At 47.8% G+C, this 19,447-nt stretch overlaps 7 protein-coding genes across 7 annotated transcripts; 1 reads left to right on the top strand and 6 right to left on the bottom strand.

Moving 5' to 3' along the window:
- Positions 1-2,424: 2,424 nt before the first annotated feature.
- Positions 2,425-5,339, bottom strand: DFJ58DRAFT_806310 (uncharacterized protein). The gene is made up of 7 exons (XM_041391168.1): positions 4,865-5,339; positions 4,347-4,812; positions 3,701-4,286; positions 3,545-3,651; positions 3,412-3,504; positions 2,837-3,356; positions 2,425-2,778 (listed from the first exon to the last, which is right to left on the bottom strand). The coding sequence occupies exons 1-7, from the start codon at positions 5,043-5,045 to the stop codon at positions 2,569-2,571; spliced, it is 2,163 nt and encodes a 720-aa protein (XP_041239862.1). The 5' UTR covers positions 5,046-5,339; the 3' UTR covers positions 2,425-2,568.
- A 127-nt stretch (positions 5,340-5,466) lies between these two features.
- On the top strand, positions 5,467-6,992 carry DFJ58DRAFT_55924 (uncharacterized protein). The gene is made up of 5 exons (XM_041380806.1): positions 5,467-5,742; positions 5,799-5,816; positions 5,872-6,019; positions 6,070-6,261; positions 6,316-6,992. Exons 1-5 carry the CDS (start codon positions 5,587-5,589, stop codon positions 6,624-6,626), a joined length of 825 nt encoding a protein of 274 aa, XP_041239861.1. The 5' UTR covers positions 5,467-5,586; the 3' UTR covers positions 6,627-6,992.
- Positions 6,942-7,112, bottom strand: DFJ58DRAFT_630014 (uncharacterized protein; the record flags this gene model as incomplete). The annotated part of the gene is made up of 1 exon (XM_041381185.1): positions 6,942-7,112. A coding segment is annotated over one exon (171 nt), but the record flags the coding sequence as incomplete, so codon positions are not given.
- Positions 7,113-7,548: 436 nt separating this feature from the next.
- On the bottom strand, positions 7,549-10,194 carry DFJ58DRAFT_806294 (GMC oxidoreductase-domain-containing protein). Its single transcript, XM_041391167.1, has 14 exons — positions 10,135-10,194; positions 9,823-10,074; positions 9,683-9,774; positions 9,450-9,627; positions 9,214-9,346; positions 8,925-9,152; positions 8,788-8,879; positions 8,684-8,732; positions 8,499-8,636; positions 8,391-8,448; positions 8,250-8,338; positions 7,897-8,191; positions 7,716-7,838; positions 7,549-7,666 (listed from the first exon to the last, which is right to left on the bottom strand). Exons 1-12 carry the CDS (start codon positions 10,178-10,180, stop codon positions 7,957-7,959), a joined length of 1,590 nt encoding a protein of 529 aa, XP_041239859.1. The 5' UTR covers positions 10,181-10,194; the 3' UTR covers positions 7,549-7,666; positions 7,716-7,838; positions 7,897-7,956.
- A 903-nt stretch (positions 10,195-11,097) lies between these two features.
- DFJ58DRAFT_806288 (uncharacterized protein) lies at positions 11,098-11,561 on the bottom strand (the record flags this gene model as incomplete). Its single annotated transcript, XM_041391166.1, has 3 exons — positions 11,098-11,182; positions 11,216-11,294; positions 11,452-11,561. Coding segments are annotated over 3 exons (274 nt in total), but the record flags the coding sequence as incomplete, so codon positions are not given.
- Positions 11,562-11,793: 232 nt separating this feature from the next.
- Positions 11,794-14,451, bottom strand: DFJ58DRAFT_732049 (GMC oxidoreductase-domain-containing protein; the record flags this gene model as incomplete). The annotated part of the gene is made up of 16 exons (XM_041386129.1): positions 11,794-11,916; positions 11,967-12,089; positions 12,149-12,168; positions 12,217-12,440; positions 12,488-12,576; positions 12,628-12,691; positions 12,751-12,888; positions 12,937-12,985; positions 13,042-13,140; positions 13,179-13,405; positions 13,472-13,591; positions 13,642-13,652; positions 13,711-13,890; positions 13,943-14,034; positions 14,094-14,345; positions 14,406-14,451. 16 exons carry the CDS (start codon positions 14,449-14,451, stop codon positions 11,794-11,796), a joined length of 1,857 nt encoding a protein of 618 aa, XP_041239857.1.
- A 2,332-nt stretch (positions 14,452-16,783) lies between these two features.
- DFJ58DRAFT_732048 (uncharacterized protein) lies at positions 16,784-18,714 on the bottom strand (the record flags this gene model as incomplete). The annotated part of the gene is made up of 5 exons (XM_041386128.1): positions 16,784-16,954; positions 17,004-17,179; positions 17,238-17,784; positions 17,830-18,434; positions 18,489-18,714. The coding sequence occupies 5 exons, from the start codon at positions 18,712-18,714 to the stop codon at positions 16,784-16,786; spliced, it is 1,725 nt and encodes a 574-aa protein (XP_041239856.1).
- Positions 18,715-19,447: the final 733 nt, after the last annotated feature.

The following is a 19,447-nucleotide window of genomic DNA, read 5'->3' as shown; positions in this document are numbered from 1 at the left end:
CCGATAAAGTCGCCGTAGCACACATAGCACAGATCACAGTCTGGTCTATTGCTGCCAAGCCACTGGTCAGAGCAACGAATGGTGTGAAACGCATACCTGCAACACGTTAGCGCGGGGGCTATGCTGCAGGCCTTGCACCAGTAAGGTCACAACTACCGTACTAGTCCATCCGGTCACTATCGTGACTCTGAGCCCGATCGGATATTAGTCCAAGCGTCGATAATGTGTCATGTCAGGCATTGCAAATGCTGGTTTGAGAGGGCTGGATTTACCGTTTCCCTATTCCGTAGGTTCAGGATCACCGTGATGCACGAGGAATGTGTCCCAAGCTGTGCTTCGATAATGCGCTATCTTCGCTTGCCTACTAGATTCGGGCCGAACTAGCTTAGCATCGTCGTGAAGTCACTGCTTGAGTCCTACCTACTCACTCCATCAGAGGACCGCCCATTAGAGGACTGGTAAGCCGCAGATATCGTCAGATATATGATCATACACAGAAAAGGTTTGCATTATATTGGAATGATATAAAGTCATATAAAGCCATGTATAACGTCGATGGTAGATCGGGGAGCGGAACGAACCATCTGTCGGGCTTCGATGGTTCTTGTCGTACAAAGAAATCCAGGCAGCAAGATGCAAGATGTTTATGGGCACGTGCATCATTCATGTGGTATTCCTTCGAGCGTAGAGGATCTGTCATAAAGTTACGGAGTGAGGCATGACAGATCTCAACATTTCTCCATCAGATGGATTTAAGACAACAGGTGGAAATGCTTGAAGCATCGCAGCCAAGCTTTCTTGAATCCGCGTAGAAGAGATATTGGAGTTCTGCAAGTGGAAACGAATCTGTGAGATGGATCGGATAGACGCCAACATCCGGTAGTGGCGACTGGACCCTCCGAAGTTGCGATAATCTGTCCATAAAGCGGATCGATGCAGCGTCGACAGTTGACTTCTCACGAAGGAAGAGATTTAGTCGTTACTTCGGATGATGACGAGTGGCGGATATAGGTTGATGGCCATGGCAACATACACAGCCCGTCTGATTTAGAGGTCAACTTCTCAAATTCATCATCCGATGGCTATAGGGCGGGCGGCTAGCAGAAAATAGCAGGAAGTATGTCATCCAGTGATGCTCGCAGAAAGCAATGGATATGCTATATGGTGTCTTCATCGCGAGTGATGGGAAGAACTTCAGAGGCATCGGAGTGCATGGCTGCGCGGATGTGCGCCTCAGGACGGCCTGTGAATATCGAGTGGATATTGGGCAGGTCCGGGTCTGCACTCGCGATAGCGTAACCAGTCCTACCACCTCTTCAGCAGAAAAGAATTCGTCAAGAGCATGAATGACAATAGTGTAAGGTCTCTTGAGTGACGGAATTTCATTGCAATGTTTGCATGCAGTAGCTTGATGACAAGCTCCTGCATCTGATCGCTGCGAGAATTTCCAAACGATAGGAGTATCTTGTCTTTCTCGACCGCTTCCACGATATTGCTTCGAGTACGCGGGAAAGCTAGTGCGAGCTGCGAAGGTAGGAATAATGGCGGCAATTTCTTGTGCGTGAAGTTTGTACGAGAAAGTGGCAGCAAGTACAGCTATGGAGAATGCGATCTAACGCGACGGACGTTTTTCCGGCAAGGCCATCGAACCAGATGTTCGTCCGATCACGTTTGTCAAAGATTTGTCTGAGACTCTCCCTCAGTGCAATACGCGCGTTATCCGTGCATCTTGAGTACGGCTGGCGCTTCTCGGGATCGAAAGTGCGACTGTATATGGTCTTAGAACATCACATAGATTATGCCATGCATGTTCAGAAGATGAAGGATTTTCTTAAAAACGAAATTAGTACGAGACGAGACGAGGGAGGTTATTTGTGCTCACGACCGAAATCCATCGCGCCGGGGGAGTTGGAAGCTTGACGAGCCTGACACCCGACAGGAAGGACGGTACAACACCGGTACGTTAGTACTGCTTCTCATTGCAATTTGCACCGCGTTGGGATAGGTTGGGATCGAAAAATAAGAATGCACGAGCGTCAGGCGTGCAGCCGTGCTGAGTGTCAATGTGCACTCGGTAGCCCTTGGTGCATTTTGTCGGACATCTCGGAATCGAGGCGCGACCAACAATGACCTGAATGCTGAGAGAAAAGACCAGCACGACGTTAGAAAGAAAAGGAGGAGTCCGGTGGACTTTGAACGTTTCCACAAGCAAGCGTGCGTACACGATATTATTAATAAGTTTCGTGACCAAAATGCGAAATGTTTATAACACATTCCCACGCGTACATGATGACCTGCCTGTAGCATAGCGGCAAGGAGCTTGAATGCAACTCGGGGAATCGAGATCTGTAGTCATTAGCTTTAAAGTGCATGTGGAGCATGTTAGTACAAGCAGCGGAATCTTCTTGCACCAATCCTATGCGACGCGCTCCTTTGGCACCACGTCAAGCTGTATTCAATTGAAGTCCCCTATAAGGGGGAGCGAGACGCCAACATGAAGAGATGCAAGTGAAAAAAATAGGTCTGTTTGTATATCCGAGGACTACTTGTCCGTGTGACCTTTGAGAGTCAGTCATCGAGATCTATCAACTCCTCATCACATTCGTCTCTATCTCCAGTACTGATGTTGTTAACTTCTTCCTCACCACAATCATCATCGTCCAGTTCATGTTCCAGCATGAACGCAGGAACAGTCACCCCAGAACGAATTCTAGGGCCTGGTCGCGGACCAAGATTAATTTCCTTCCGGGACTCACGAACAGCTGCGAGAGCTGCAATCTATGAAACCAGCACCAAGAGTCTGTTAGAGCAAAGCAAACATTTATAACCAACGCACCTTATCTTGCACCGCAGACTGTACCGCCCGCTTCTGCCCTGTTTTCGCTGCAGGATCGAATCCAAGCTTCTTGATGATATCTGCAGAATACGCCAGCGTCGTTTGGGGTGCGTCAGATTCTGAGATATCATCTGAATCTCTCGCTTTTTCCTTCAACTTTGCGGACTTCTTATCCTTAGCACCATCAGAGCTGAGCTTCGCCGTCATCGTGCCTATCTCCCTGGCCTTGGTAACAGCACGCATGCCTTCCTTATCCCTCTCGAGTAGGCGCTTCAGCTCGCGATCGGCATCCTGGATCAGCTTTCGCTTCGCCCGCGCCTGGCCTTCGCGCCCCATGTTCTCAGCGACAAACATCGACGAGATATCCCGGTTGGACCCGCTCACGACGTGCCCCGAGACGACGTACGTGGCGTTGCCTCCACGAGAGCCAGACGCTTCAGAAGGCTGTAATCCCCACTGGCGTTGTGGATCATGATCAGCTTTGCGCTTCTTTGATGACGAAGTTGTCATTCCAGAGGTCCTGAGGAACGGGGCTGTGAGTCAGAGCGAAGGCATAGAATCACCACATTACCCACCCTGCAGAAAACTCAGCTCGCCCGGCTCTTTGCCGTTGCACAGCGTTCGTCAAGTGCCAGTCGCATACGTCGCTCACTCGCTTGTCCGTCCAGCTTCCGCATGGTTTTGCCATCGCGTTTGAGCACCTTGCACATGCCCAAATCTTGTGCGCGTCCGATGATGGCGATGGATTCGGCGGACTCGGGTGTGACAGCGAGTATGTTGTCGGTTGGGTGCGGTTTCTCGTTTTTGTTGTTCCGCTGAGCGAGTTGTTCACTATGATGGGACATACTACTCGTGCAAGCTCACCTGGAAGGGCTTGAGGACCTTGGGATTAAGAAGAGTGATGACGTCCCCTTCTTTAAGCTTTGACATTGCTTCGAAAGCGCCTTTGCTGCCACCATTGTAGAGCTTCTTGACTTTACCATCGTCGCTCGTGACGCGGTCAAAACTATCAGCTTCGAACAGCAAGAGGGTCAGAAATGCGTCGCCTCGGATGGACGCTACGCCCGACGACGACGGTCGTGAATGTGCCCCAAAGTCAATTAATTTCATGTTAACAAATTTTTTGCCGTGAGATTTAGAGGGCTTTTGTTTCTGCGGGTCCTGGGTACGAGAATCGTTGCCAGCTTTACGGTCGTTGGCGTTACTGGAGGCTCCCTTATCATCGGTTGCATGTCCATCGTCGCCAGGAGCGATGTCTACAGGAGCACGCGTAGTCCTTACAGGGCCCCGCTCTGCAACAACGGCAATTGTGATCCAGTCACCCTCGACAGGTACATCGTAGCCTGACTGGTTGGGTAACAGTCGTATGCAAGAGTAAAGTGTAGACGGTGAGAGGTAATATCGACCTCGGAGATATTCCTGCAAATCATCGTGTGGTAATGAACGAGACCTGCATACAATCCTCAAGTTCAATGATCTAATGGATTTCAATTGCGATGACAAGACGTACGAAAGTCGGATGCCAGAATTTGGCTCAAGTCGCTGAAAATGGGGGTCGTCAAGTGGCGACTTGTGATCCACGGGACCGACTTCAAGCTGCTCGACGATGGCCAGTCGGTCATCTCTGTTCGGCACGATGTCCGAAGCAGATTGGGAGGTACTAGGTGGCACTTCGATCATTTTGGGATTTGAAGCAATGGAGGACTCAGGTTTGGGCCGAGCCAGTAAGCTGTGGGACCTCTGAGCCGAATTTGCTTTTTCCTGCTTTACTGTGCCGCCTGATAATTTAGAAAGCTTGCTGAGGAGATTTGATGGAGCAGGTTTCTGATATTGCACTGTAGCAATCGGACCTTTACCAGAAGGCCGAGGATTCACGCTCCGAGCTCCAGACGCTGAGAGGGACCCCGAGGTGGCACTCGTCCCGCCAAGTAATGAGCCCTGCGTATAGCCTGCATGATCGACCCTCCTCTTCTTCTCTGCCATCAGCGTTCATTTGACAAAACCTCTATAGTACACGCGCTTACTCACTAGGAGACGGAGTAGCGGGAGCGAGCAAAGTTTCAGATGGGTGTGTCCTCTTGGGAGATCCGATTACATCGTTGGCGGAGTCGGGAAGGGATGTAAGCTGAGCTTGCAAGCGCCTGATCTCTTTGCGAATTTCTAGTTGTTTCTGTAGTTCCTCTTCTGTTCTGTTCGTAGATGATTCCATTCCGTGTCGCCTTGATTGACGCGCGGTGGATGTTCACATGCGCATGTACAGCCGAGCAACACGCTGTGAGCTGCTGTATTTGAGCTGCTGGCAAGGTTGTGGTTTGTGGACGTGTTATTTGGTGATGCTGTACGTAAATGCTGACAGGACCTTTGTGTTTTTCCACACCAAAATTCCACACGTCCCACTTTAGAAACTCTGCCAAAGCGCTATATCATGATCATGTGGTGTAGTAGGACTCCGGGCACGAGTGGGGTGAAGTAAATGTGCTAGAATACAGCGCAAGTATGCCGCCAGACATGGCTATGGTACATTCCAGGAACAATGGAAGTCCGCAGGCGACTCTGGGAGGCCTGTGATGATATCTATATTTATTCTTATAATGACTACATTGCCTGCACTGGCAAGGCTTTCTAATATTCGTAGATCAAGAGATCGAAGCTGTGCCACATTACTACATATATATTCCGTGTTGGCAGTATTTCTCTTCTTTCCATATCTTTCCACCTCTTCCTCCACTCACACCTACTTTCTACTAGTCATGAACGACGACATCCCCCCTACACTTGATTGTCGAAGAGCCATTCTGGAACTCACTGAACGTCTTTGCTCTCAAAAACATGTTCGAGATGGTATAAATGACCTCCTCAAGTTCAGCCACTCGGAAGATTCAGAATTTCAGCGCTACGGTCGAAAGGTCTTGTTTTTGCTGCTAATCCCGTTTTACATTCAACTGATGGTCTTTCCGTGAAGATTATCGCCCTGACTGAGGTTAATATAATTTTAATTGTCACAAGCTCCGTCAATAATGCCCTCGGTAATTAAGGTCGCACGCAGCACTCTTACACGTGTGGGAGTGAAATTATACCTGTTCGTTGTTTGTCCACAGACCTTGCTGCCATTGAAGTCGGCGTACTTCAAAATGCTGATTTTAATCAGACGCCGCAAACACGCCTTTCCTTTGGAACTGGACGGTAAACATTTATAGGTAATTTGTTGGATCTTCTTTTCACAATACATACAGACAGAATAAATCGGCTCTTACTTCCTCTATACACTCATCTCGTCACATATTACGGGGGAGTCGACACCCGTGCTCAACTGGGCATCAAGGAATTACTTGTCGCTCCGGATACACCGGCCGCAGAAAAAAGGACCTGCCTGCCTGCTGCTATCTCATCAGTGCCAAAACCAGATGCGGCAGGGGTTATGCCACGTATGTGAACCTGCTGTCATACTCAGGAGCCCTAGATTGACAAACGATTCTCAGCGCCGGATACTTTCGCGAAAAAAAGAGCGAGAGTCAACCCGCTTGGGGGATTTATAAAGCAGCAATCTACGAAGGAGTCACACGCACGAAAACATCTAGTGCCTAAGCAATACCCAATAGGTGATCTAGGTGACAATGGAGCCAAACCCTTAGTGTCTAAGGAATACCCAGCGGCTGACATTGAACCGGGCGACGACGGGGGATCTTCTCGCCCTCGAAGGGTGTTCACTCGAACAAATGCCAAGTATTTTGGCATTTTTTGCACTGGGAAGCAACCAGTTGCTTCTGCCAGGACTGTTTGCATTGACTAATATATATCGCATTGTATTTCATCAAAGTTCACGACTGTCTCTCCGATACTTGTCATCTCATGAATACGGAATCCATCTGCCTGTATTACACTTAACATCATTCACACATTTTGTTACTGGCTATCCTTCAAGGTTTTATATTTGTGGTAATACATCCATTGCTGTATCTTCCTTTTATGTAGTTGACGAAAAATTCACCTCCCTCGGCTGCTGTACTTCTGGTCTTTCAAGTCTGGAGGCCTTTGCCTTTGCCTATCCCTGCCCGCAGATTCGCAATATCACCCCTCCACCCCTCAACTTCTCTGTCGTTTGTACCTCTCGGCTGGAGGCGCCTTGGGATAACATCTCTTCGTCGATGATATTAATCACCTCTCCAATTAGTCTGTCCAGCTTCTCTAAGGCACGTTCAAATAAATAAGGGTTTGCTATAATGAAGCCAGATTCTGGATCAGAACCTGTATCTGGAACGGACCAAGCTGGTGCAGCTGGAAAGGGTTTGGATGTGCGAAGAGGTAAGTAACGGTTTAGGTACCTGTGGTATCTGACTTCAGATGTTACCTGCACGGTACATCAAACTCGTGAGGTTGCAATTCCTGACGTCTTTGCCAGAGATACTACCATCGAATTAGCAAAGGCCGTGTTCACATACATGCAAATAATGTGTGAAGTGTGAAGCTGCCTCACCCCAGCCAGACTGCGAAACAACCCTGTTGTCAGTCATGGCTGTGGCAATTACTTGGAGAACTTTTTCTTGAATTGGGCCAGGCGTGATAACTTACCTCCTTTTGACATACAGCTTGTACATGTAATCCATGCAATCCATACTATGCATCCCTTGAGATGGCAATGATACACAATCAGCATGTACATCACCAAGGGACACGCCAAATACATGCTCATGATTACTCTGAAGATCCACATCAAGAACGCGCTTGAGCAGTTTCGGACAACGACCTTCGCGGTCTGCATTCAATACCCAAGTCTTCAGCAATGATCATCGCAGCCTTCTCTCCAACGAGGAGCGCCGTCGAATAAGTGTTCTAAAAGATGGTTAGACCACACATCAACAATTTATCCTGAACTACTCACCGTACCAACAATCATCGGCACGATGGACAAGTCTGCCACCTTGAGGTTTGTCACACCATACACGTTTAGCCGAGCGTCAACGACTCCTTGATCTGCCCTCGACTTCATGGCACAAGTCCCGAGCTGCACGCACAGGGATAAGCGCCTCATGTAGAAGTATGACAGTTCAAGCTACACATACCGAGTGCCATCCCGTTTGCACTGGGATTCGATCAAGCATGTTACCGTAAGGGAAATAAATTCAGGACATACTGTTGTCACGGTGAAATCGATCGATCGCTTCATCATCTTCTGCAGTGTAGATGATGTCAGGCGCATTCAGGTCCGCTGGACCGGTCGCTTCTCTGCAGACTGCAGCACTTCCCTCTGGGAAAGGAGGGTGCAAGGCGGCAACTTCGCCCCGGTAAGAAGGCATGCGTCGACAGATCTCGCGCAGTTTTTTGTATCCAAAGTTGAGAGGTACGATATCCGATGGACTGGGCGTATTATCGTGATCAGACGAGTATGGCTAGAATGAAAGATGTGCCCACTCACTCATCTAGGTAGCCTGTAGTAAAGTTGATATCTTCCTTGCCGTTCTCTCCTGATTTGATATGCACACTGCCAACAGACACGGGGTAAAGCTATAGAGCTTATGTTCAGAACAAAGATCACAGGGTGTATTGGAAACAGTACCGTAGTGATTTCCGCAGTCATGTAATTGCGAGGAGGAAGGTCACTTGACCCGAGATAACTGGCTATCCTGAACATTCGCACGTCATGAAAGCAAAGGATTGTACGCACCCTGCAAAGACGGACAATATTGCGACAGCCCTTTCCGGGCGGTCCAGGAAGAACTCCTTCCATCGCGGTTCAAAAGCTGAACCCATTTCTTTCAACTCTTCGTCGTCAGGACGCCACTTGATTTTTGCATCGTTGCCGCTGATATGCTAATGAGTGTGTTATAAAATGCGAATCATTGTGCCAACTTTTGAGCAATGAGAGACTTTCTATTACTTTTCCATCGTGCAAGGTGTTCTGCGCGTGAGTACTCAAAGGGTGCTGAGAACATAACGAGAACATACTTGCTTACCCTGTACAACATTCTCCTCCCCACGCCAGAGGGGGTCCATAGTAGTAGCTCCATCAGCAGCAAAGTATGGACCAAAGACGATGTTGTGATCTCTTAACCCTAAGTTAACATTATGAGATAAATGGTTGAACACGGACCGCGATAGTTTTTCTCCGACGCCGGGTAAGTCCACCAGTTGCTGGATATCGCACCGCTTGAGAATCGCCTCGGCACCGATGCCAGACCTCTCGAGAATGGCCGGCGAACCGAACGCCCCAGCAGAGACAACAACAAGCTTTGATGCCCTTACGATGCTTGGTGACTGACCCGCGTCTGGGCAAGACACCGGGTCGTTGGTGAACTCGACCCCTACAGCATGCTTGTCCCTTTCAGTCGGAAAAGAGGTCAGCAGTTGAGCACGATTGCGATCCAAGGTGTAGCACTCACTCGAAAATCACGCGCTTCACGCGCTTTCCGACCCATATTTGTAAATTGGGGTTGTGGGCTTGGTTGTAAACATAGTGATGTGCAGCATCGGAACGCGTTCCGGTTGTCCCGTCAATGTACCTTCTCATATGAGCTTAAGTCACCAGACTATGGGCACATGCTCACTTGAACCATGGCTGAGACGAATTTCATCAGTAGTAGCAAACAGAGGAAGAACATAATGAAGTGGCGCACACTGTAAGTATTGCATGTTTCTAAATCATTGGAGTCATCCGAAAATGGCCTCTTGTGATACTTCGTGCCAACACGGATAAAGTCTTCGCTGATATCCATTTTACACCCACCAGAGGACACCTTTATGGGTCCGTTATACCCGTGGGTTGGACGATCGGCCTGCACCTCGTATGTCTCCACCTATGCAATAACAACAGTTCAGCCTGACAAATATACAGACAGCACGTTTGAGGACCTTTTTCATGAGGGGAATCAAGTTCTTAGATTCCCAGCCATCGACTCCCCAATCATCAAAATCTGAGGCAGGCGAACGAGTGTAATTCATAACTGTCTAAGCATCAGAGTCCTGTTCATTGTTACAACAACACTACGAACAATTCACACTTGAACCTCCACCAACACAATGGGCGCAGTGAACGATTGGCGCACGGCCATTGAGATGTGGTGAGGGATTTCCAATGTTGATTGTCATCGTAGTACTCGTCGGCGCCTGATGGGTGATATATTGGTAGGGTTGAACATGCGCAGCTTTATTGAGGGTGTGTTGACCTCCTTCGAGAATCAAGATCCTGAGCGAGGGGTCACATGCTGCCAGGCGACCCGCGACAACGCAAGCTGTACTCCCACCTGCACACAACGGGCCACGCTAAAAGAGCAGGTTGCCACGCGCAAGATGTCAATACTCACCTCCAGCAAAAATAATATCAAACTCTGATAAGAACGGATAAGACATTGAGGGGATTACTGTCAGAAAGCCAGTAACTCACAGTACTTGGCGTGCTCGCGTCCAATTTATATCTACAGCCTGCGATAATACTACCGCAGTCTTTACTCCATCCGGGACACAGCAAGTCACGAACCACGATCAGCTGGGCAGCATATGAGCTTATCTGAGTTTCCGCGCCGCACAGAAGAAGCTAGTATTTGCAGAAATTAGAACGCTACATTTTGAACGCTGTTGTTGAAATTGAAGTGTACTAGTACCATCTGAGTCAGGTTACTGCATGTTGTAGGTCACGAGAGCCCGGCCGGGCCGCAACCTAGATCTTAATTAGATTGTACTAATGTAGTAATTTGAAAGTTGATTCATGTACACCGGCTTCAGCCGCCTGAGGCCTCACTGTCATCGTTCTGTACTCTGTGCATGGCATCATCTCTCACGTTCTTAGCATATTCTGCGGTCGAACTTAGGTGTCGGTCACAGCTAGTACTATGTTACTGCGACGTGGAAATATCTTGTGAAAACCCGACCTCTCCGTACTATTCGTGTCGAAGGATAGACTCACCGTGACAATTACACTATTAGCAGACACGTCTGAATCGTGTCGATCTGTTAGGCATTGATGACCCAAGCTTGATCATCATCCTCTCAATTGGTATATCATCGCGCGACTACCGCCCCTGTGACGACTACATCATTCAAGTTTTGCTCTGCGAATGGCGAAAACTGTGCCTATCTTATAATTTGGACGATCATGCAATTGATACTTTTCTTGTGACAGCGACTAACAGCTAACAGGTAAGACACCATCATAGGTCGTGCACATCATGCAATCTACCTGTTAACCCTGCGTGCACTTGCAAAAAACCTCCATCTGGTATCATTGTCTCCATATCCTGTAATCGAGCGCCGATTACGGGGGCTTGTACAATTGTGCCTTGCAAACATCGAAACCGTAAGAGGCATTGTATTCGATAAGTTGATGAGAATCCAGCAATTTGATACCATGTGGTCCTGATTCCATGCTGAAAAGTCGAGATTTAGAACAGGCCCGGGATCAAAGGTACAATACTGCCAGCAGGAGTATGAGGGAACCAACGAATGAAGGCAATATAGTTGGTCGTTTCTGCACGGCGCCTGTATGCTTTCGAGTTGACGATCTTCTGTGAGCATTTCTTCTCCATACCTTTGGGGCGGTGACAATCGCATTGGCAGTTGACTCGGAAACACGAGTGCACTTGGAGCATCGTCCTCATTGTCCAGCTCTGGCAGCAGACACATACGGTGGTGAGACAGGTATGCCAGAGACGACAGGCCATAACATCAATAACCACTGAAGGCCTCCAATTTTAACTGGACCCTCGCCCGGTTGTTCGAGTTGGCGAGCACCCATAATTCAGGAGTTGGTGTTGTAGCTGCTACCCGCGCAAAGTAACCGGGGGCTTACGAGTCTACTAGTGCTGGGTACGCAAGACGCGTGCGGCAGGGAAAGGCCGACAGTGTACTGATCCTTGCCAGAAGGTCATTCCTTATATTGTCCTCACAATTTTGAGACACGTCCTGATTGCGTATCAATGATTGACACTTAAAGTACATACTGATGATCTTTCCCGCGAAGACGCCTATCACAGACGTGATCCAGGACTTTTCCGCGACGATTCATTGTATGGTCTACATCCAATACCCAGCTCATCAGCAATGATCATCGCAGCCTTCTCTCCAATGAGAAGTGCTGTAGAATATGTGTTCTAGAGAGACGGTTAGACGGCACATCAAATGATCCCCGACCAGCACTCACTGTGCCAATATTTTTCGGCGCAATAGACATGTCCGCAACCTTGAGGTTTGTCACGCCGTAGACGTTTAGCCGAGTATCAACAACCCCTTGATCTGCCCTCGGCTTCATGGCGCAAGTTCCGAGCTACACACGCAAGGTTCAGGTACCTCATGTGAAAGCATGAAAGTTTCAGCTGTACATACCGAATGCCATGTCGTTGACACTGAGTATCGATTCAGTATTTTAACATAATGATAGGGATGCGACATACCACAGTCACGATTGTATCGATCGATCGCCTCGTCATCTTCTGCTGTGTAGACTAAGTCAGGCGCATTCAAGTCCACCGGACCGGTCGTTTCTCTGCAGACTGCTGCACTTCCCTCTGGGAAACAAGGATGGCCGGCGGGGACTTCACCTCTGTATGAAGGCATGCGTCGAAAAATTTCGCGCATCTTTTTGTACCCAAAGTTAAGAGGTACAATATCGGATGGACTGTGTGGATTACAGTAGTATTCAGCGAGATGAAATTGCCAACTCACTCATCCAGGAAGCCTGTATTGAAGTCAATTCCTTCCTGGCCGTTATCGTCCAATTTGATATGAACACTGCCGGCGGACGCGGGGTACAACTATCAGAAAATTCAGAACAAAGATTACGAGATAGTAGATGGGGGTAGTACTGTGAAATAGAAAGCAGCCAAGTAATTGCGAGGAGGAAGGCCCATCCGGAGTGCCCCAGGGTGTCTGGTTATTGGTTATTATGAGCATTCGTAAGTCGTCAAAGCAAAATATTGTGCACACACCCTTCAGAAAGAGCAAATATTGCAACAGCCTTGTCTGGGCGGTCCTGGAAGAACTCCTTCCATCGTGGTTGAAAGGCTGAACCCATGGCTTTCAGCTCGTCGTCGTCAGGACGCCATTTGATTTTTGCATCGCTTCCACTGAAATGCCAATCAATACGTCACCAGCATTGAAGGTTTTATACCAACTTTTGGGCAATAAGTGACTTGCCATTAATTTTCCATTGCGCCAGGTGTTCTATAATATTTCCCGGGCGGTTAAAGGGACTCAGAATATGACGAGAGCATGCTTACCCTGGACAACATTCTCCTCCCCACGCCAGAGGGGGTCCATAGTAATAGCTCCGTCAGCAGCAAAGTATGGAACAGAAACGAAGTTGTGATCTCTTAACCCTAAGTTAAGATTATGACATAAATGGTTGAACACGGACCGCAATAATTTTCTCCGACGCCAGGCAAGTTCACCAATTGCTGGATATCGCACCGCCTGAGAATCGCTTCGGCACCGATGCCAGACCTCTCGAGAATGGCCGGCGAGCCGAACGCCCCAGCAGAGACAACAACAAGCTTTGATGCTCTTACGATGCTTGATGACTGGCCTGCGTCTGGGCAAGACACTGGATCGCTGGTGAACTCGACACCCACGGCGCGCTTATCTCTTTCATTCGAAAAAGACATCAACAGTTGGGCACGGCTGCAATCCAACTTGTTGTACAACACTCACTGGAAGATCACGCGCTTCACGCGCTTGCCGACCCATATCTGCAAATTTGCATTGTGAGCTTGGTTGTAGACATAGTGGTGGGCTGCATCAGAACGCCTTCCGGTTGTCCCGTCAATATACCTTCTTATCTATGAGGTCAATTCACAAATAGATGACGAGCACAAGCTCACTTCGCCCATGACTGAAATGGATCTCGTTAGCGGACTCCACACACAGAGAAAGAAAATCAGGTGGCGCACGCTGTATGTGTTACATGTTTCTAAATCATCAGTGTCTTCGACATATTTCCTCTTGTGATACGTCGTGCCAACACGGATAAACTCTTCGCTGGCATGTAGTTTGCATCCACCATAGGACACTTTGATAGGTCCACCGTACCCGTGGGTTGGGCGATCGGGCAGCACCTCATATGACTCCAGCTAAGCAATGAATAGTTCAGCTTGAGAAATTAAATATGATTCAATCGAGAACCTTCTTCATGAGGGGAATCAAGTTCTTAGATTCCCACCCATCGACTCCCCAGTCATCAAAATCTGACGCAGGCGCACGAGTGTAAACCATAGCTGACCGAGTCAACATATCCGAGTCAGAGCCATGTTATCTAGTCAAGAACGCTACGAACTATTCACACTTGACCCTCCACCAATGCAATGGGCGGACCGAACGATCGGAGCACGACCGTTGAGACGTGGACTTGGATTTCCAACGTTGAATGTCATGGTGGTACTTGTAGGCGCATGGTGGCTTGCAAATCGGTAAGGCTGCACATGCGCAGCTTGATTAAGCGTGTGTTGGCCCCCTTCGAGAATTAAGATACTAAGCGAGGGGTCCCATGCAGCCAGGCGGCCTGCGACAACACAAGCTGTGGTACCGCCTGAACCGTGATACAGCGTTATGTCAAGGAAATCGCCACAATGCAATACATATTACTCACCTCCAGTAAAAATAATATCGAATTCTGATATGACTGGATGAGACATCGAAGGGTGTTTCAAGTGGGACCAATCGCCAGTGCGTCCAAATTTATATCCCTCGCTGGAGCGAATAACAAAGGAGTTCATTCTCGGTTCCTTTGAACAACTTCAAACCCTGAGCGCAAAAAGTCCGGACACCCCGGCCTCACGTCATTCATAATGAAAAGACCCCAGACTCTGTTCAACATCTTCGCTTCAGCTTAATGTCGTGGCCGTCACCAAGCAGATGCGCAGCAATGGTGGCATTTGTGTTTGTTCAAATACTGGCCGCTCATGGACAGGGAATACTATTGCCTGTGATTCGACGACGACGACGAATAGACACATTGCGGACGGCACCGCCTCGCTGGGGATGCACCACTGCTGAACTTGGAGCCGCAATACTAAACCTTCGAAGTACGGGAAAAGCTTGAGCCTGAGAGGACGCGCTTTTGATATCCGAGTCACGCGCTATGATGTCGGAACTTCCTAATTTGTATTTCAAGGCCCTACCACTGCACTTTGAGGGTTAATAATGGGTGGGGGGAACGTACGCTCTGGCGTTACTAGTTAGAGGGAAAAGTCTATACTACAGTACTACACCACTTACTTCAGTACTCAGCAGTGCAATATATGACATACACCTGTCGCAACTTCGGAGGCCCCCAACCCTCTGTCACAGTGACAGTAACGCCAATATATCCTTATATAGTAATCGCTCGATCATTTCCATCCAGACAAAGAACAAGCACAGGGCGAAAACAACAATTGATTGCAAGCAAATTGCGAGGGAACGATGCAAGTATACGACAATGGAATACAATACAAACACAAACATTACATCAAGCCAAAGTACAAGAGCGTTTAGTAACCTTGTAGCCAGTAGACACGGTCAAAGAACGTTCTCCTTGTCTGACCCAGACAAAACACTTGGCGGGGTGATCCAGCACTCCTTCGGGATGTGCGAGGTGCTCTGTTCGAGGTCTGTCAGCATCATATCATTGCAGATGCATGCAGGCAGCTTGACACCCTCTGATCTCCGTCCAGGAACCACATATTCATCATGTTCTTTCATAATATGCTCCAGCATGTTGTATCGCTTAGGCAACTGCATGGGTTGGGGTAACCCGTGCGGGTTCGGGGTATGGGTACTACTGGGGTACGGGTACGAGTTGGAATTCTGTGACCCACGCACTAACCCGTACCCCTGGCATACCCGTGCCTTCTAAAAATGGTAATTATTTTGTAATCAATGTTTCTAACTTATCCACTGTGCTGTCCTGGCCCCTCCCACATCACGCCGTCGTCAAACGAGCCAGTAATAGGTATGCCTTGGGTTTTTTTTTTAAAAATATATAATCTATTTGACATTTATAATTACAGCTAGATATTTTGGAGCCTGTAACCATCCTTCGTTTTGCGATGAAGGTTGATAGCATTGGGCACAGTCGAGGTGGAGGGATTCTGGGTGTCTTTTGCTAAGCTGCAGAGGTGCGTGTATTCACACCTCATATGTATCTACATGGCTTACAAACATTTCCGTTTGGTTCATAGTCCTCCTTTCGCGCTTGACGCTGATGTTGACACCACTCGTTTTCACTTGTTCTCGCTCATTGTCACTTGTTCTCGCTTGCTCCGACTTGTTCTCGCTTGCTCCGACTTGTTCTCGCTTGCTCCGACTTGTTCTCGCTTGCTCCGACTTGTTCTCGCTTGCTCCGACTTGTTCTCGCTTGCTCCGACTTGTTCTCGCTTGCTCCGACTTGTTCTCGCTTGCTCCGACTTGTTCTCACTTGCTCCGACTTGTTCTCGCTGATTCATTCCGACTCGTTCTCGCTTGCTCTGGCTCACTCTGACTTTTTCCGACTCATTCTGGCTTGCTCTGACTTGTTCCGACTTGTTCTGGCTCATTCCAACTCGTTCTTGGTTGTTCTCGCTTGTTCTGACTCGCTCTGACTCGTTCTGAGTTGTTCTTGTTTGTTCTCGCTCGCTCTGACTCACTCTGACTCGTTCTGACTCGCTCCAGCTCATTCCAACTCGTTCTCGTTCATTCTCGCTGTGCAAGGTATGTTATATATTATCTCACTATGAAATTTTAGATAGTACCCACAGGTAAATTCCCCACGGGTGCGGGTACAGGTCTAGTATCCACATACCCGCCAAAAAACCTGTACCCCTCGAGCGGGTATGGGTTTTTGCCGGGTATGGGTGCGGGTATGACCTCTGCTACCTGGGGGTTTACCCGTGCAGTTGCCTAGTAGCACCAGATAGCTTCAACGGTGAGGACAGGTACCTGTTGTGAAGATCTTCCAGGCTCAGGAGGGAGTACTGGATGGCACAGTGTGCACTTGAGAGGGAGGTTTCAGCAAGGCTTGTTTTTCGATCCATTGTCGATGGCTCCATATTTGAAGGTGTGCTGATATGTGTGTTGTGTCGTCCAGGTAGGTGCGCTGCTTGCAGTAACTGTGATTGTGATGGTGCACTTGGACTGTCCTGAACACCCACAGAATCCACACAGATATGTCTCTCCAACCTATTGAGAATGATCAGCATTGTGAATAAATAGTATTAAAAGTACGTACCTGTTCTTTCATATCAATGACTTCAGGTGTATTGCACAATGCGTGAAGGATGTGTTGACCCATATGACAGCGCATGTCCAGCGCTTTAGCTTTGCACAGCAGACACATCACCACACGCTTTCCCTTCGATGCTGCTAACAGGCTGTTTGCTTCAACTGAAAAAACCGCAACAGTCCCTGAGATATGAGAGTATCATCAGGAACAATACACAACATCAAAGTAAGCAAGATTTACCGTTGGAGAACTGATAAGGGAAAGACTTCATGTCTAATGGTGTAACTGACGCAATAGACTTGAGTGATAGCTTCATTTCAACAGCCTTTGCCCAGATGAGATCACAGGCAGGTTGCAAGGCGTCTTGAGGGATCTGCCAAGTGCTTTGGCCACTGTTGACTTGAGAAAACGCATCGCTATTGATGCCCTCACATAGACGAAGGAAGGTCGGTTCAGGATTTACAGATTCCATGAGAGCGCCAGGAACAGAGACAATGATGACACACGCTGTAGAGTCAGATGTTCCTTGGATAACTGATTGAGCAGTGATGTATCCCCCATCCCACAAGAACATCTGAGCAGCATCAGATGAAGGGTCAGTTGGAATGACACTCAGGAGTTGTCCTGTGATCTTCGCAGTAGAGTGCAAAGATTTCATGATGGTGGCATTGATAGATGCGCGAGATATACCATTAAGGGTTGCTGATGTAGAGTGAAGGACTCCAATGGAAAGGTTATGGCCAGAGCAAAGGATGGTAAGAAAAATATCCCCAACAAGAAATAAGTTCTGGTCTGTGATCCGTCCTGCCGACATGTCGATTCATCTGTTAACCTTCATATAGCCTTCCCGTACATGTTCGAGTCGATTGAGAGACTTTGAAACAAAGTCTTTGTTGATTACAAGCCAACATACAGTCTGCTTGTGGATCCAGCGCCCACCATATAATAGATAGTCATATGGGCATATCCCAGGGCCATGCGGCAATGGCAGTGAAAGTGCGTCTGCAGGAGGGGGTTCACTGGAAGACTGAGAAGGAGCATCAGCAGGAGACTTGTTGATCAGCACCTCTTGAAATGTCAGCATGATCTCGTCTTCTTCTTCATATGTGTCAGGCTCATCTAGCTGAATCATATCACCATCCTCATTTGACAGGATGGTCTCCAAATGTTGTGAGGGTGGTGAGCGCATGACAGGTGGAAGTTCTGGTGGTACGTGGCTTGGGTCTTCGAGTTCCTCTTCTGTCGTGATGCTGAAGTATTTATTCTGTCCGAATGGACGCAACATGTCAACATCAGGGTTGTTGAAATGGTCATTGAAGGAATAATGAACCAGATCCAGTTGTGATGTGATCAGGATGGAAAGTGCAGAATCGCAACCATTGCACCACACCAATGGAAGGTCACATTGGCCAGTAACAATATCACCCTTCCAAATCTCTCAGTTGATATGATCAACTCCCTCCTGGCGTGTGAGTTTGAGACAGCGATGACCTGGGTCAAGCTCTGGATGGCATTTAAAAACACCATCAATGTCCTTAGCAGCACCAAGACAATCGATAGCTTGAGCATAAGAGCATGCAGAGTTGTGCCCCCCAATCATACACGTGCAACCAAAGAGGATCTCAAGTGGGTCACCTCCAACATTGCCAAGGTAGAAGTGAGCACGCGGATCCAGTGACTGTTGTTTAGAAAGAAAGAAGGCGGTGTTCTTCACCATGGTTTGAGTGTCATAATATGGTTGATAGGACTTAAATGAGCGTCAATGAGCATGAAAAAAATGCGAAGGCGAGATGTGCATATTGGCTAAGATATTTGAATTGTTCAGATAATGTGAGAGAGATTTTGATAAATGGGGTGAGGATTGATTTGAGCAGTGCACCAAGAATAGAAATTGATGCGATGTCATGCATGGTATGTGATCCATACCATGACATATACACAACAGCAGTGACAGGGAAGGTAGAAGACACCTGACTGATTCCTATCACCAAGTTACCTTATCATTTTGCATTCATTTCTTAGCTAGCATTTTCACTTTCAAACTTCACTCCTATCTTTTCTATGTATTTCTATTTTGTTCCATGAGATTCTATCTCTTTCTATTTTTCTAGGCACATTTAGCCACCAGACTTTTCCTCAAGCCACCAAACATGTTAGTAATCATGTCATGTGACTGGGAAATACTCTGATTTGTAAGGATTCAACTTGACTCATCATGTTTGGTCATGATTCATCATGCTTTGTAAACTTGCAACTGTATTTGTAATCCACTTTGTCATAAGGCTGATTCAGCACACCTGAGGACTTGGTTTGTAAGCACATTCTTACCAATCCATGTGATGACTCATGCTTTTCATTTTTCATTCTTTGTAATACTACACTTCATTGTGTATGTACATTAGTAAACAAGCTGACTCAACACAAGTTTGTAAACAGATTCTTACCAATCT

Source organism: Suillus subalutaceus, assembly GCF_016647625.1.
Source record: "Suillus subalutaceus strain FC151 chromosome Unknown DFJ58scaffold_117, whole genome shotgun sequence".
In the NCBI taxonomy this organism is placed as follows: domain Eukaryota; kingdom Fungi; phylum Basidiomycota; class Agaricomycetes; order Boletales; family Suillaceae; genus Suillus; species Suillus subalutaceus.
The sequence above is the reverse complement of the archived record's forward strand: the minus strand, read 5'-3'. Positions and strand labels throughout refer to the sequence as shown.

Bases quoted from the DNA above. Each gene is read 5' to 3' on its own strand.
- DFJ58DRAFT_806310 (XM_041391168.1), bottom strand. From the start codon at position 5,045: ATGGAATCATCTACGAACAGAACAGAAGAGGAACTACAGAAACAACTA. The intron at 4,813-4,864 runs GTGAGTAAGCGC...CGCTGATGGCAG, and splicing joins TCCCGCTACTCCGTCTCCTA to AGAAGAAGAGGAGGGTCGAT. The intron at 2,779-2,836 runs GTGCGTTGGTTA...CTGGTTTCATAG, and splicing joins AGTCTGCGGTGCAAGATAAG to ATTGCAGCTCTCGCAGCTGT.
- DFJ58DRAFT_55924 (XM_041380806.1), top strand. From the start codon at position 5,587: ATGAACGACGACATCCCCCCTACACTTGATTGTCGAAGAGCCATTCTG. The intron at 6,020-6,069 runs GTAAACATTTAT...CAATACATACAG, and splicing joins CTTTCCTTTGGAACTGGACG to ACAGAATAAATCGGCTCTTA. The intron at 6,262-6,315 runs GTATGTGAACCT...AACGATTCTCAG, and splicing joins TGCGGCAGGGGTTATGCCAC to CGCCGGATACTTTCGCGAAA.
- DFJ58DRAFT_806294 (XM_041391167.1), bottom strand. From the start codon at position 10,180: ATGTCTTATCCGTTCTTATCAGAGTTTGATATTATTTTTGCTGGAG. The intron at 9,347-9,449 runs GTGTGCGCCACT...TGGTGACTTAAG, and splicing joins AGAAACATGCAATACTTACA to CTCATATGAGAAGGTACATT. The intron at 9,153-9,213 runs GTGAGTGCTACA...TCCGACTGAAAG, and splicing joins GTGAAGCGCGTGATTTTCGA to GGACAAGCATGCTGTAGGGG.